We start from the raw sequence: 13,641 nt of genomic DNA on the forward strand, positions 1-13,641 counted from the left end.
TTTGATATAGGTTGTATGAATGGAATCATGTAAGTATTTCCATATTTGTCATTTTGTGCAAAAAGACCTGAACAAAAAAAGGAAGAAAGTGAAAGTAGTCAGACAATATCAGTTCTTTTTCTGGAAGTGGATAGCATCTTTTATCACAGATTATCTTGAATCCCTGTATTACTGAGAATAACTAAGGCATTCCCAGTGGTTCATCTCTTAATATTGCTCTTCTGTATATAGTGTTCATCCAACTTGTCATTTCTTATAGCACAATAATATTGTAATATATTTATATACTACAACTTGTTCAGCCTTTTTCCAATTTTTGGCTTCGCCCTCAATTTCCAGTTTTTAGTCTTAACAAAAAGATCTGCTATAAATATTTTTGTACATGTGGGATCTTTTCACTTTTTATGATCTCTTTGGGATACTGACCTCTTGGTAGTATTGCTGGATCAAAGTGTATGCAGTTTTATAGCCCTTTGGGCATAAATCCAAAATTTTTTCCAGAATGATTGGACCAATTCACAATTCTACATCCCCTCCAATATTTATCATTTTCCTTTTTTTGTCATTTTAACCAATCTGATAGGTTGGAGTTAATTCCTCAGAATTGCTTTAGTTTGCATTTTTGTAATCAATACTTATTTAGAGCATTTTTTCTTTGATTATAGATAATTTAATTTCTTTGTCTGAAAACTGCCTGTTCATATCCTTTGACTGTCAATTAGAGGATGACTCATATTGTTATAAATTTAATTCAATTCTCTCTATATATTTGAGAAATGAGACTTTTATTAGAGACATTTGCTATAAGATAACAAGTACATGCAGAGTCATGTCATACATATTTCCATATTAGTAATGTTATGAAAGAAGAAATCAGAATGAAAGGGAAAAACCATGAGAAAGAAAAACCAAAAAACAAATTCTTAATCTTTTGTTCTTCCAGAATTTTGTTATTAATTTTTTAAATTCTATAAAATAATTTTTGGGTAGTTTGATTGGTATTGGTATTGAATGAATAGATGAATTTAGGTAGAATTACCATTTTTATTATATTGGCTTGTTTTATCCAGCAAAATCCTAATTTTAAAAATGAAGAAACTTAAGTACAGAGAAGTTAAGTGACTTGCTGAAAGACACACAACTGGTAAATTGCAAAACAGAGTGGCAGCATATAATGAAAAGATCCCAGGTTTTAAGAGTCAGGAGAGACTCTTTTGAATGCTATCTCTGGCATTTATTGTCTTTGCGTCTGTTTAAATTACTAACCTCTCTGAGCCTCAGTTTTCATATTTTTAAAATAAGGGTAATAATACCTGTAGTTTATAATGATACCTATAGAGGTTGGTCTTCCTGGATTGTTTTGGGGATAAAATGAAATAATGTACATAAAACAATTTTCAAGCCTTAAAGTGATAATATAAATATCAGTTCATAATTTATTGGCAAGCAATTATAAAAACTATGCATTTTGATTCCAAATTCACCACACCAGACTCTAGAAAGCTGTTCTCCTGTCTCCTAACCCAATGCTTTTTTCCATTGGATTCTTTTGAAGCCATGAGTCATAAATGAAACTAGATTACAGTGATTTGTTAACTTTTCTTTAAAGAATTAAAAAAAAATTTGTACAGACATTCTCACTAATACTTCACTTTCCTCTTGGGCAAGAATATTATTTAGTGACATTTGTTGTATGACAATTACATGGAAATGAATTGAGTTTAGAAATCTTTTTTTCTTTTTTTTAGTTTTTACAAGGCAATGGGGTTAAGTGGCTTGCCCAAGGCCACACAGTTAGGTAATTATTAAGTGTCTGAGGCTGGATTTGAACTCAGCTACTCCTGACTCCAGGGCCGGTGCTCTATCCACTGCGCCACCTAGCTGCCTCCTAGAAATCTTAATTTGTGTTATTTAAAGTCCTTTAATCTCAGTTTGTGGGATTTCAGGAATGATCTTTTGCCTACCAAGATTATTAAAATCAAGGTAGATTAGCAGCTCTGTGAGTCCAGTTATAAATTGTAAAGGCTTAGATACCTGTTTTTTAGAGCCCAAGTTGTTTACCTTCATAGTTATGATGTTTGTTGTTTTATTTTTATACATATCATCAAATCTGATATAACCTAATTGTACAGACTTAGAGTAAATTTATCCACTATTCTTTGTAACTGACACACACATATATGACATATATACATATTTAATGACGTGTACATATTTCAAGTTTGATTGAGATACATAATGCATGCTTAATGTCAAGTTCTATACTAAGGATTGGAGATTAAAAAAAGAAGGGACTTAGGGTCTAAAGAGGGAAGATAACACAAAAGAAACTTGAGGTGTGATTTCTCAAGTATCAAAGGAAGATTAAAATGTGTTCTTTTTAATTTCAGTATTATAGATTTTACCATATTATTTTTTGAAAATTATAATTTTTGAGATGGTAAGCTTAATCAACATACTTGATAATTGTAATAAAAAGAATACTTACTCTAAACCATTCTAAGTAAAAGTTTACTATATGTTAAAAATTTTATTATTGGAATAGAACTCAGGGTGATATGTCAGAGGTTCAAAAGTGAGGTAGTGGGGTGGCTAGGTGGCGCAGTGGATAGAGCACCGGCCCTGGAGTCAGGAGTACCTGAGTTCAAATCCAACCTTAGACACTTAAAATTACCTTGCTGTGTGGCCTTGGGCAAGCCACTTTAACCCCATTGCCTTGCAAAAACAAAAAAAGTGTGCTAGCATTTTGAATTATTGCTGAAACAAGATAGATTTCTAGTTCTACAAGCTGGCTGATTATTGATTGTGAAAAAACTCCATTTGATGAGGTTTTAGGAGTAGGTGACTGAAGTTATAATGAACTTTAGAAGCCTCTGGTACAACTACCTCATTTTACAGTTAATTTAAGACCCAGGGTGGAATTTGTACTCCTAATTGCTTTACCTTGTGATTCCTTGATTTCCACTCTCATTAAACTGTGATTAATGAAGTGCTTGGAAGAATCAGTCAATTAACAAGTCCTTTAAAATATTCAAAAGTATATCTAGCACAATACTAGATACTAGGGGAATTATGGCTAAATTAATTTTTCTCTTAATTAACTGAGAGCTTAGCGGAGTTCCATGAGCCATACCTGCCCCTAATTTCCTTTTAATGCTTTTAAGATTTATTAATACATTTTTCTTGGCTTAGCAAATTCAGTGTTATAATTTAATTTCTCTTTTAGATTCTTCTTGTGTCCTAGGATCATCATTCTTATTATAAGTTGTCATTCTATAGTGTTATCCTAACCAGGAAAGCAATTCATCTAATTCGGGGGGGGCAGAAATAATAATTCCTGTTGCCAAACCTCACACAATTACCATCCTAATTCAGTCTGTTAGCACTTCTCTCCTAGACTTTTATAACAGCCTCTTATTGGTCTTCCTGGCTCTAGTCTTTATCTTTCCAGTCCATCCTCTAAAATGATTCCTAAAGGGTCAGTCTGATTACATCATACTCAGGAAACTTCTATTGATTTCTTGTTATACTTCTAGGATCAAATATAAACGCTCTTGTTTGGCATTTAAATCTCTTTATGACCTGGCCCCAAACAACCTTTCCAGCCTTATTATTCATTTCTCCCCTTCCTTTTAACTGCATCTCACCCAAAACACTCTATGTCAGGGTGTTTTCCCCCTTTCTCTCCCCTCAAACCTGTAATACATCACTACCCTTCACCTCCTAAAACCCCTGGTTTCCTTCAAAATTCAGTTCAGAAACTTTCTACATGAAAGGCTTCCCTTATCTCTCCCTTGTGCCTCTCCCATAAATACAAAATACTTTGTATTTATTTTGTACGTATATGCTAATATATGTGTATATACTGCTCTCTTGGATAGAACGTAAATTTTTTGCTAGTAAGTACTATTTAGTTTTTGTGCTTTACACATAGTAAGCACTTAAGTAAAGTTTATTGATTTAATTAATAAATCCCCAGTAGAGGGAAATCTATATAAAATTTCTTTATGGAAGAGTAGAATACTGATTTTTCTTATGTATTTCTGTTTGGTTTCTTTGGGGAGTTTCAATCATGCTTCAAGCTAATTGAAGTCTTTGGCATAGGTATCATAGAGGGTTTTGTAGTGATAAATCTATGTTACAAGTTCTCTGACAGTGTGCCTCTGATAACATTTTCTGAAATTTTCATTTTCTGGGGTGTATCTGTCAGAGGTGAAGGTACCTTAACATACAGTACTTTAGATACAGAGCTTGTTTTATATCTGGGCTATAGCACTACATTCTTATAATTTGTTAGCTTTAAAAAGCATACAACAGAAATAGTCAATTGAGTAGAAACATTTGAATCCATAGTGACAAATCTCACCAAAAAAAAAAAAAAAAAAAACAAAAGATAGGGTAACTAATTGGGAATGCAAATATGTGAAAGTGAAGGATAAACTGAAAGAAGAGAAGCAAAAAGATAACATTAAAGGAAAACACAAAACTGAATGAAGAATGTGGAACTACAAACACTATTCCTGAGTAATTCAAAAGAGAAATGAGATGTATGAGAACAGAATCTTAGTCTCATAGAGCAAAAAATAATATACAGAATAGAAAAAAACTGAAATCTGCAATGGCAAATCTCACTAAAGAAACAAAAGAGGAATATATATATGTACAGAAGTGAAGAACAAGCCAGGAAAAGCAAAAAAACCCCAATAACATTAAAAGAAAAGATACTCACTATGTAAGCAAAACATGCTAATCTCAAAGCCAGGATGCATAGAGACAACCAAAAGATCATAGGTCTTCCAGATGAAGACATCAGGACAAAAAAAAAATCTTAGTACTACAATGAAGGAAATAATAGAAGAGAACTGTTTTGAACTTTTGAACAGAGAAAGTGAAATTCCAATAGAAAGAATTTTCAGATAAAATCTAGAAAAAAACTTTAAGGCTACAAATTTCCCTTATACATAGTATTTAAATTTAAAAATTCAATTTAGAAACAAGTTCTGCAGATGATTACGAGAAAGACTTGTAAATACAAAGGAAAGAATATTCAAAAAAGATGTTTCTATACCTACTAGAAAACATGAGAGCATGGAATAATGAATTCTGAAGAGCAGTGGAACTCAATATATAACTCTACCCTGCAAATCTGAGTTCAATCAAGCAATACAAAAGATAAATGTTCATCTTTTTTTATGAGGCATTTAGACATCCTTACAAAGAATACCAGACTGAATTGGCAGCAGGAGCTTCTGGAGCTTTCAGTCCACAGACAATGAGTGGTCATACAGAGATTACAGGGGACCCTTTGCTGGCACAGAACTTTGTTGCACTAACCATATGAGATTGCAATCTCAGGGTGAGGAGTAGCATTAATAGAAGCAGGGAACTTGATCACAGTTCCAGAAAATCTTGTTCACAAAGCAGAGCACAGACTAGGAGAGCAATGATTATATATTTCTTTAGATCTTACTACTTTTGAAGAACTAAAATTTTAGAAATCCCCAGAACTAGCTCTGAAAACAACAGCATAAAAAACCTGAAGCCAGGGACAGTGCCCCTCCACTCCAGCAGCAGAGTTCAACTTCAATATAAAGTTAAAAGTTGAGAAGTAGGCTGGAAAATGAGCAAACAACATAAAAAAACCTGATCAAGACAAACTCAGAAGACAACAAAATAAAAAGAACTACATGCAAAATCTCAAAGAAAAATGTGAGGGGAAAGCACCTAATATTGGAGAGGATGTGGAAAAATTGGGATACTAATTCACTGTTGACAGAACTGAACTGGATCAACCATTTTGGAGGGCAAAGAAACTAGAATTACATCCAAGAATCACCTCCCTAGCAAAATTGAGTATATTCCTTTAGGGGAAAAATGAATATTCATTAAAAAAGAACTTTCAGGGTAGCTAGGTGGTGCAATAGATACCCTGGAGTTAGGAGGACCTAAATTCAAATTTGACCTCAGACACTTAAGCCCATTGTCTTGCCAAAAAACCAACCAAACAAAAAAAAAGAACTTTAAGGCATTCCTCATGAGGAAATAACATGCACTCAGTTAGATATAGAAATGAAGGTTGATAGAAGGAAGGACAGATTTGAGGAGATAGCAGTCAAAAACAAAATTTGAGAAGGGACAGGGGTGAATGAGAAAGATAAACAGGAAAGAAAAGATGAGGGGAAATACATAGTAATAATAACTGATAAACTTTATAGCAAGTTTCTCTTTAAAGGCCTCATTTCTTAGATAAATATAGAGAACTGAGTCAAATGTATAAGAATTCAAGTCATTCCTTAATTGATAAATGATCAAACAATATCCACAGGCAGCTTTCAGATGAGGTAATCAAAGCTATCTCTAGTCATGTGAAAAATATTCTAAATCACTATAATTAGAGAAATACAAATTAAGACACTCCAAGGTATCACCTCATACCTAACAGATTGATTAATATGATAGGAAAGGAAAATGACAAAAGTTGGAGGGAATGTGGAAAATTGGGACATTAAAGTCCTTTTGGGTGGAATTGTGAACTGATCCGACTTTTCTGGAAAGCAATTTGGAACTATGTCCCCAGTATTATAAAACCATGCATACTGTTTGACTGTGTAGTGCCAGTACCAATAACAATAACAATGCCAAAGAGGTAAAGGATCTATAACATACATAAAGTTCGATAGCAACTCTTTTTGTTGTGACAAAGAATTGGAAATTGATGGGATGCCTTCAATTAGGAAATGAATGAATAAGTTGTGGTGTATAATTGGGGTAGAATGTTTTTATGCTCTAAGAAATGATTACTTGGTTTTTTATTTCAGAAAAACTTGGGAAGACATATATGAACTGATACAAAGGGAAGTGAGCAGAAACAGAAGATTATACACAGTAATAGCAATATTGTACAATGAAGAACTTTGAAAGGCTTAGCTATTCTCAGCAATACAGTAATCCAAGACCATTTTGAAGGACTTATGATGAAATATGCTATCCACTTCCAGAGAAAGAACAGATAGAGTTGGAAGGCAAATAGATGCTTGAAAGAGTCAGAAAAGCATACTCTTTTTTTTGCTCTCTTTATATTTTTGGAGTTTTTTCATTTTTGGTCTGTTTTTTCTTTTACATTGTAATTAATATGGACATATATTTTGCATGAGTGTGCATGTATAATATATCAGATTGCTAACTGTCTCAGGGAGGGGAAAGAGAAGGGAATGGGGAGGAAGGATGGGATTTGGAATTCAAATTTTTTAAAATGAATGTTAAAAATTTCTTTTACATGTAATTGGAAAAATATTTAGAAATTTTTTAAAAATTGACCATAGAGTCATAGATATTGCAAACAAATATAAAAATTAAAAATAGTAAATATATCCTTTATCCTTGACAGACCATATTGCAATTAAAAAGGACATAGTCAAAGGATATAGATACAAAAGGAGACTTAATAATGAAATACTAAGTAATAAGGATATCAAAGAATAAATTGTAGAAGCAATGAATAACATTATTATATGAATACTAACATTTCTAGAATAAATTTAAACTTCTTGCAGAAAATCCTATCCCTAGAAATATACTTTAACAAAATAGGAAAAGAGAAAATTTAATTAGCCTTAGTATGCTTTTTTTTTTAAATTAGGAAGCCAAAAAATAAACAACCTAAAAGGAGCATAGGGAAGCCAGATAGAACTGTGGATAGAGTTCTGGGCCTAAGGGCAGGGAGATTCATCTTTCTGAATTCAAATCTAGCCTCAGACATTAGCTATGTGACCCTAGAACTTAACCCTGTTGGACTAGTTTTTTTATCTCTAAAATGAGCTGGAGAAGAAAATGGCAAAGCATACTAGTATCTTTGCCAAGAAAACCCCAAATGAGCTTATGAAGAGTCAGGCATGAGTAAGATGACCGAACAACAATAAAATATTCACAGAAGAAATATTAAAAATCAGTGAAGAAATATATTAACTGGACTGCCCCCTCCAAAAAAAACTTTAGAAGTGATAAATGAAACTAAAAACTGGTTCTTTGAAAAGACTAATAAAATTGTTAAGCCTTTAACCAATTCAACTTTTAAAAAGGGTGGAAAATCCAATCACTAAAATAGCATATGAGCAAAGTGAAATCACAACAAAATGAGAAGAAAAATCTTAGCAGAACTTAATATGTTAACAAAACTCAGAAAATAAGAAAAATAGAGGAGCTTCAAAAATAAAATATTCAAACAGAAGATTAAATAGAGATCTGAAATAACCTAATCTTAGAAAAGAAAATAGAATATAAAGAGATTACAAAAAAAAAATCTCCTGGTCCTAATCAGACTTGAAAGAAGGACAGGGAGGAGAAGGGAATTAGCATTTATTAAGTATTAACTATGCCAGAACTATGCTGTACGGTACTTTATGAATAACAACCCTGGGAGGTTCCCAAGGGTACACATCTAATATTGACCAAATTTGAACTCTGATCTTTTAAATTCTAGAACTAGCACTTGATCCCCTCTGCCAACTAGCTGTTGATTCAATTTTAACTACTTGTTGGAAAACAATTAGTACCCATCCTATACAAATTCTCAAAAATTGAGAAAGAAGACATTCTTCCAGATGTCTTTCATGAGATATAGTTTTTTTATGTCATTTTGTTTTATTTTTTCAATTACATGCAGATAGTTTTTAACATTCATTTTTTTTGTTAGCTTTTGAGATACACATTTTTTACTACCTTCCCTTATCCTTTGCCCTTCCCCATGGCAGCAAATGATCTGAAATAGATTGTAAATGTATATAATTGACTTTAACATATTTCCATATGAGACACATAGTTCTAAAACCTAAAGTAGGGGAGGATAAAACACAGGAGGAGAAATATTGATGAATATTGATTCAAAAAATTTAAATGTGTATTGCAAATAGACTTTAGTGATTTATCCAAGAAATCATTCCCTGTAACAGGTAAGTCAGGAAGAATTGAATTAAATTTGATATCAGTCATTTAAGTAGTTGTTTCACTCTGGATAAGTCATTTAACTTCCTTCTTCCTTGGTCACTCTTTTGTAAAATGAGGGTAGTAATATCACCTGTCTTCAAGGGTTGTTGTGAGGATCAAATGAGATGAAGTAAAATGTAAAGTACTTGCTATAGTGCCTGGTACATAGTAGGTGTTTAATATATGCTTATTCCATTAATCAATGAAAATTGATGCAAAATTTTTTCTTTTAGTGATTATTACTTTTTCAATTAACAAGCATTTTAAAAATTTAATGTCTCCCATTACCCCACCCAAACTGTAAATTAAAAAGTCATTACGTATCTGCATATATGCTTTGAAAAAAAATTCCACATTCGCTATATCTGAAAATGTTTCTTTTTTGCATTTTTGCAGGAAGTTACTACTTGTTTTATCCTTATTCTTTTATTCTCTTGATTCATCATTGAATAAATCAGAATTCTAAAGCTTTCAAAGTTAGGTGACAATAACTTCAGCAAAGTAGCAGGTTTTAAAATAAATCCACAAAATGTCAGCATCTCTATATTACCAAGAAAAGGTGAAAGAGATCCTTAGTAACTTTGGAGAAAGCACTTTCAGAAGTCAGATTACAGTTGATTTTGAAAAAAGAGGATAGGAAGTAGAGGTATGACTTTTTCTAAAGAGTTAAAATGAGTCATTTAAGAGAACTGTAGAACAATAGCTAGCCAAGATGAAATCTAAGTAGGATTTTTTTTTAAAGGATAGGAGAGATTAAGACATTATTGAAGACATCTAAGAAGGACTCAATATATAATGAAAGATTAGAGATTATATATTGGGAGAGAAGGGAATGATAGTGGGAGTGGTCTCTTTGGAAATTATTGGATAGCAAGTATATCTTTATATAGGGGTTCACCTTGGGGAGAAGAAATTCCCAAAGACAGACAGATCTCTGATACTTTTCCCTTTCTCTCCTTTAGACTCGACAATGCTGCCACAGGAGAAAGAACTTGATGAGTTGTTGGCTTGTAAAAAAGAAGAGTGGAAAACACTACAGGCCCTCCGAGCCCAACTGCAAGAAACAGCCTTACAGGATGCCCAGCGGCAGCTCCAGGAAGCAAAAGAGAAGCTCAATCAATTGAAAAAGGATTTCACCTATAATTTGCAAGTCCTAGAAGAACGGGACTGTGAGCTGGAGCGTTATGATGCTGCCTTTGCCCAAACCAGTATATTGGAGGAAGCCAGAAAAGCAGAGGTGAGTGAACTTAAGATAGAAGTGGCCAAGCTAAAGCAAGCTATTACCAAGGAAACCAGGAAGCGAGAGGAACTGCAGCAGCACTATCAGCACCGATTGCAGGAGCATCGCCTAGAACTGGAACAGATACAAAGGTAAGGATCCCTTCACTTTGGAAATGGATAGAAACAGTCCCTTAAAGAAGGCAAATCTAGCCAGGGTAAGGGTAGTTTTCTTTGGGACATTTTCATTTAGATAACTGCCACTAGATATCATTCTCAGGATGTGATCTAATTGTGACATCTATAAGGATGGAAGGAAACAACCAGTTATTAGGCACCTACTATATACCATGCTTTACAAATACAAAATCATATGCTTTACAAATTTAATCTCAATTTGATCCTCATAACAACCCTGGGAGGTAGGTGCTGTTATTTTTCCCATTTTAAGTTGAGGAAATTGAGGCAGATAGAGGTTAAAAAGTTGACTTTCCTAGAGCATACAGGTATTAAATGCCTGAGCTCAAATTTGAATTCAGATCTTTTTTTTTTTTTATTGCACTCAACCTTCTCTTCCCTGCTTCATCTAGCTGCTTTTAGGTAATCCTTTGAATATAATCGAATCACTATAAATTAGATAGGTTAAGAATTTTTTAATCCCTTATTCCATAGTTTGTTGGTTTACAAGATGTCATTAAAAGTACTTGTTCTGGAGTAAGCTGTCTCTCATGAGAAAAATATTAGTCTTCTGCATAGTGTATTTGGTTGAAATTATTATTGGGCTGATTGTAATTTCATTTTTTTCCTATTGAAATACATGTTTTTACTGGAAGTTTGATGCATATTCTTCATAACATATTGTAGACACATGGAATTTTATAGTTAGAAATAACCACAGAGATCTTATAATTCAACTCTTTCATTTAATAATAAAGGATTTATGCCCAGGGAAGTTCCTTACCAACAAACTTAACTATAAATATCAAGATTGCCAATGTTCTTTCAGTTACGTGAATTTATAGCCTCCATGTCATTCTTTTATAGCTATTTGCCTACTTACTATCCTTTACCACATGTATTCAGTCAGTTACTATGACAGTCATGTCATTTCTATTTCCACATTAACTTTTGTATATGTTTGATGTGTCTAAATATAAATAAATAGGAAGTACAGGTATTACTCAGAGATGGTATGGATTTGTTTTCAAACCACCACAATAAAGTGAATATCCCAATAAATCAGATCATACTAATTTTTTGATTCCTAGTGCATATAAAAGTTATGTTTACACTATATTAAAGTCTATTTTAAGTGAGATACTATTACTCTGAAGAAAACAAATGAACATACCATATTTCCCCATGTGTAAGAAACACTTTAATTTTGGGACCTGAAATTAAAAGGAAGTATTATATAAAGTTATTGAACTTATATTAAAATTATTGAAAATTTTATTCATCATAACATTCATACAACTGCTCATCATTGTCAAAATACCCATCCATTAGCTCATCCTCATCTGTGTTTGATGATGTATCACTGTCTTAGGAGAGGCTCTGCCTGCTCTCCTGCCTGCGTTCTGGTCTGTGGCTGACCACAAGCACTCCCTGGGCATGTCTAGTGCATGGACAAATGCTTAGTCCATCCCATTCCATTAGTCCATTCCATTTCATGAAGCACCAATTGTGTCCTCCTTTGAAATTAGTCACTGCTATTTCATCAGCAATTATTCTTGCTTCATGCTGAACCATCTTTGTGGGCACAGGAATTCCAACTGCCCTTTGCTCTTCAATTCATACTATCAATTCCCTCTCTAACATTTTGCTGACTCACTCTCATGGCTTTCTTCTGCCAAGGTATTTTCAGTAGGGTTTCTTCTTCAATACAAGTTGTTCTCAGATTGTTTCCTCAGTTGGAGGAGGACCAAACTGACTTCAGCAGCATGATTTCCATTCATTTTTTTTAGGTTTTTGCAAGGCAAATGGAGTTAAGTGGCTTGCCCAAGGCCACACAGCTAGGTAATTATTAAGTATCTGAGGCTGAATTTGAACTCAGGTACTCCCGACTCCAGGGCTGGTGCTCTATCCACTGCGCCACCTAGCTGCCTCTCCATTCACTTTTACAAACTGAATCACTTTTCACTTGAATCTCAGCATTGTATGAAAATCTTTTTTTGAGCCATTTCTGGGCAGAATGAGGCAAAATGAAATCTAATATACTGGTAACAAATGCAAAACAAACATAAAAAAGCAGGAAATGCAAGTAAAAAAATCTACAACCACTGCATTAGATGCTCCCAGTTTTTAGACCCCGAATTTTTTGAAAAAGGGTGTGTCTTATACATGGAGAAATAAAGTACCTTAAAAAGTGCTTTATTGTTAAACCAAAAAAAAAAAAAAGGTTAATGATCATCTGAGCCTATAGAAAGTCGCAATCTTTTTGCTGGAGGAAGGCCTTGCCTCAATCTGTTGACCAATCAGGGTGGTGGTTGCTGAAGGTTGGGTTGGCTGGGGCAATTTCTTAAAATAAGACAACAATGAAGTTTGTTGCATCAATTGACTCTTCTTTTCACAGCAAATTTCTTTGAGGCATATGATACTGTTTGATAGCATTTTTACCCATAGTAGAACTTTTTTTTTCAAAATTGTAATCAATCCTATCAAAATCTATTGTTACTTTACCAACTAAATTTATGTACTATTTTTCAGTACTTTTGTTTCTTAAGGAATAGGTGGACCCTAGGAGAATTACCAGGGAGAGAGAGCAAGTTGGTGGAGCAGTCAAAATATATACAATGTTTATTGATTAAGTTCATTATCTTTGTTGTGTCTATTTGTGGTACCCCAAAACAACTATAATAGTAACATAAAATTTCACTGACAACAGATTTAATAATAATAATTATGAGTTTTGGATATTGAAAGAATTACCAAAATGTGACAGAGACATGATGTGATCACATGCTGTTGGAAAATTCACATCAATAAAGTTTCTCCACTCAGGATTGCTATGGTCCTTCATTTTGTAAAAAAACAAACAACAAAAAACAAAAATAAACAGAAAAACACAGTATCTATAAAATACAATAAAATAAAATTCAATGCCAGTCTTCTGAAGCTAACCAGTTACTTTTTCCTCTACATGTACCATACTGCCTCTACACACTATACAGTTTAAAGTAATGATTCATTTTAATGTTTTTCAGATAATTTCATAATTATTTCAGAAAAATTATTTGGGTTAGTTTATTTACTGAAACAAATGTGAAATAATAAGAGGAATATTTTAATAGGTTAAATATTTGAGGGCTATTTTCCCTGTTATATTATGTAACTTTTTCAAACTCATAATTTTAAATTCTTACATTTATTAAAATCCACATGTATTCTGTATGTTTTTCTTCAACAACAGTACTTATATAATACAGATGCAAACTTAAT

General features: G+C 33.0%; 1 protein-coding gene across 12 annotated transcripts in view; it reads left to right on the forward strand.

Moving 5' to 3' along the window:
* CCDC57 (coiled-coil domain containing 57) overlaps positions 1 to 13,641 on the forward strand; it is a 290,352-nt gene that overhangs the window by 9,252 nt on the left and 267,459 nt on the right. For 11 of the 12 annotated variants that reach the window (XM_074224817.1, XM_074224825.1, XM_074224822.1 and 8 more), the window contains one exon: positions 9,945 to 10,353. In XM_074224817.1, coding sequence (XP_074080918.1) covers positions 9,945 to 10,353 — 409 coding nt within the window. Of the gene's footprint in view, positions 1 to 9,944; positions 10,354 to 13,641 lie in introns of those variants that run through there. The other variant, XM_074224827.1, reaches the window with a different exon arrangement.

Source organism: Macrotis lagotis, chromosome 2 (genome assembly GCF_037893015.1).
Source record: "Macrotis lagotis isolate mMagLag1 chromosome 2, bilby.v1.9.chrom.fasta, whole genome shotgun sequence".
Lineage (NCBI taxonomy): Eukaryota > Metazoa > Chordata > Mammalia > Peramelemorphia > Peramelidae > Macrotis > Macrotis lagotis.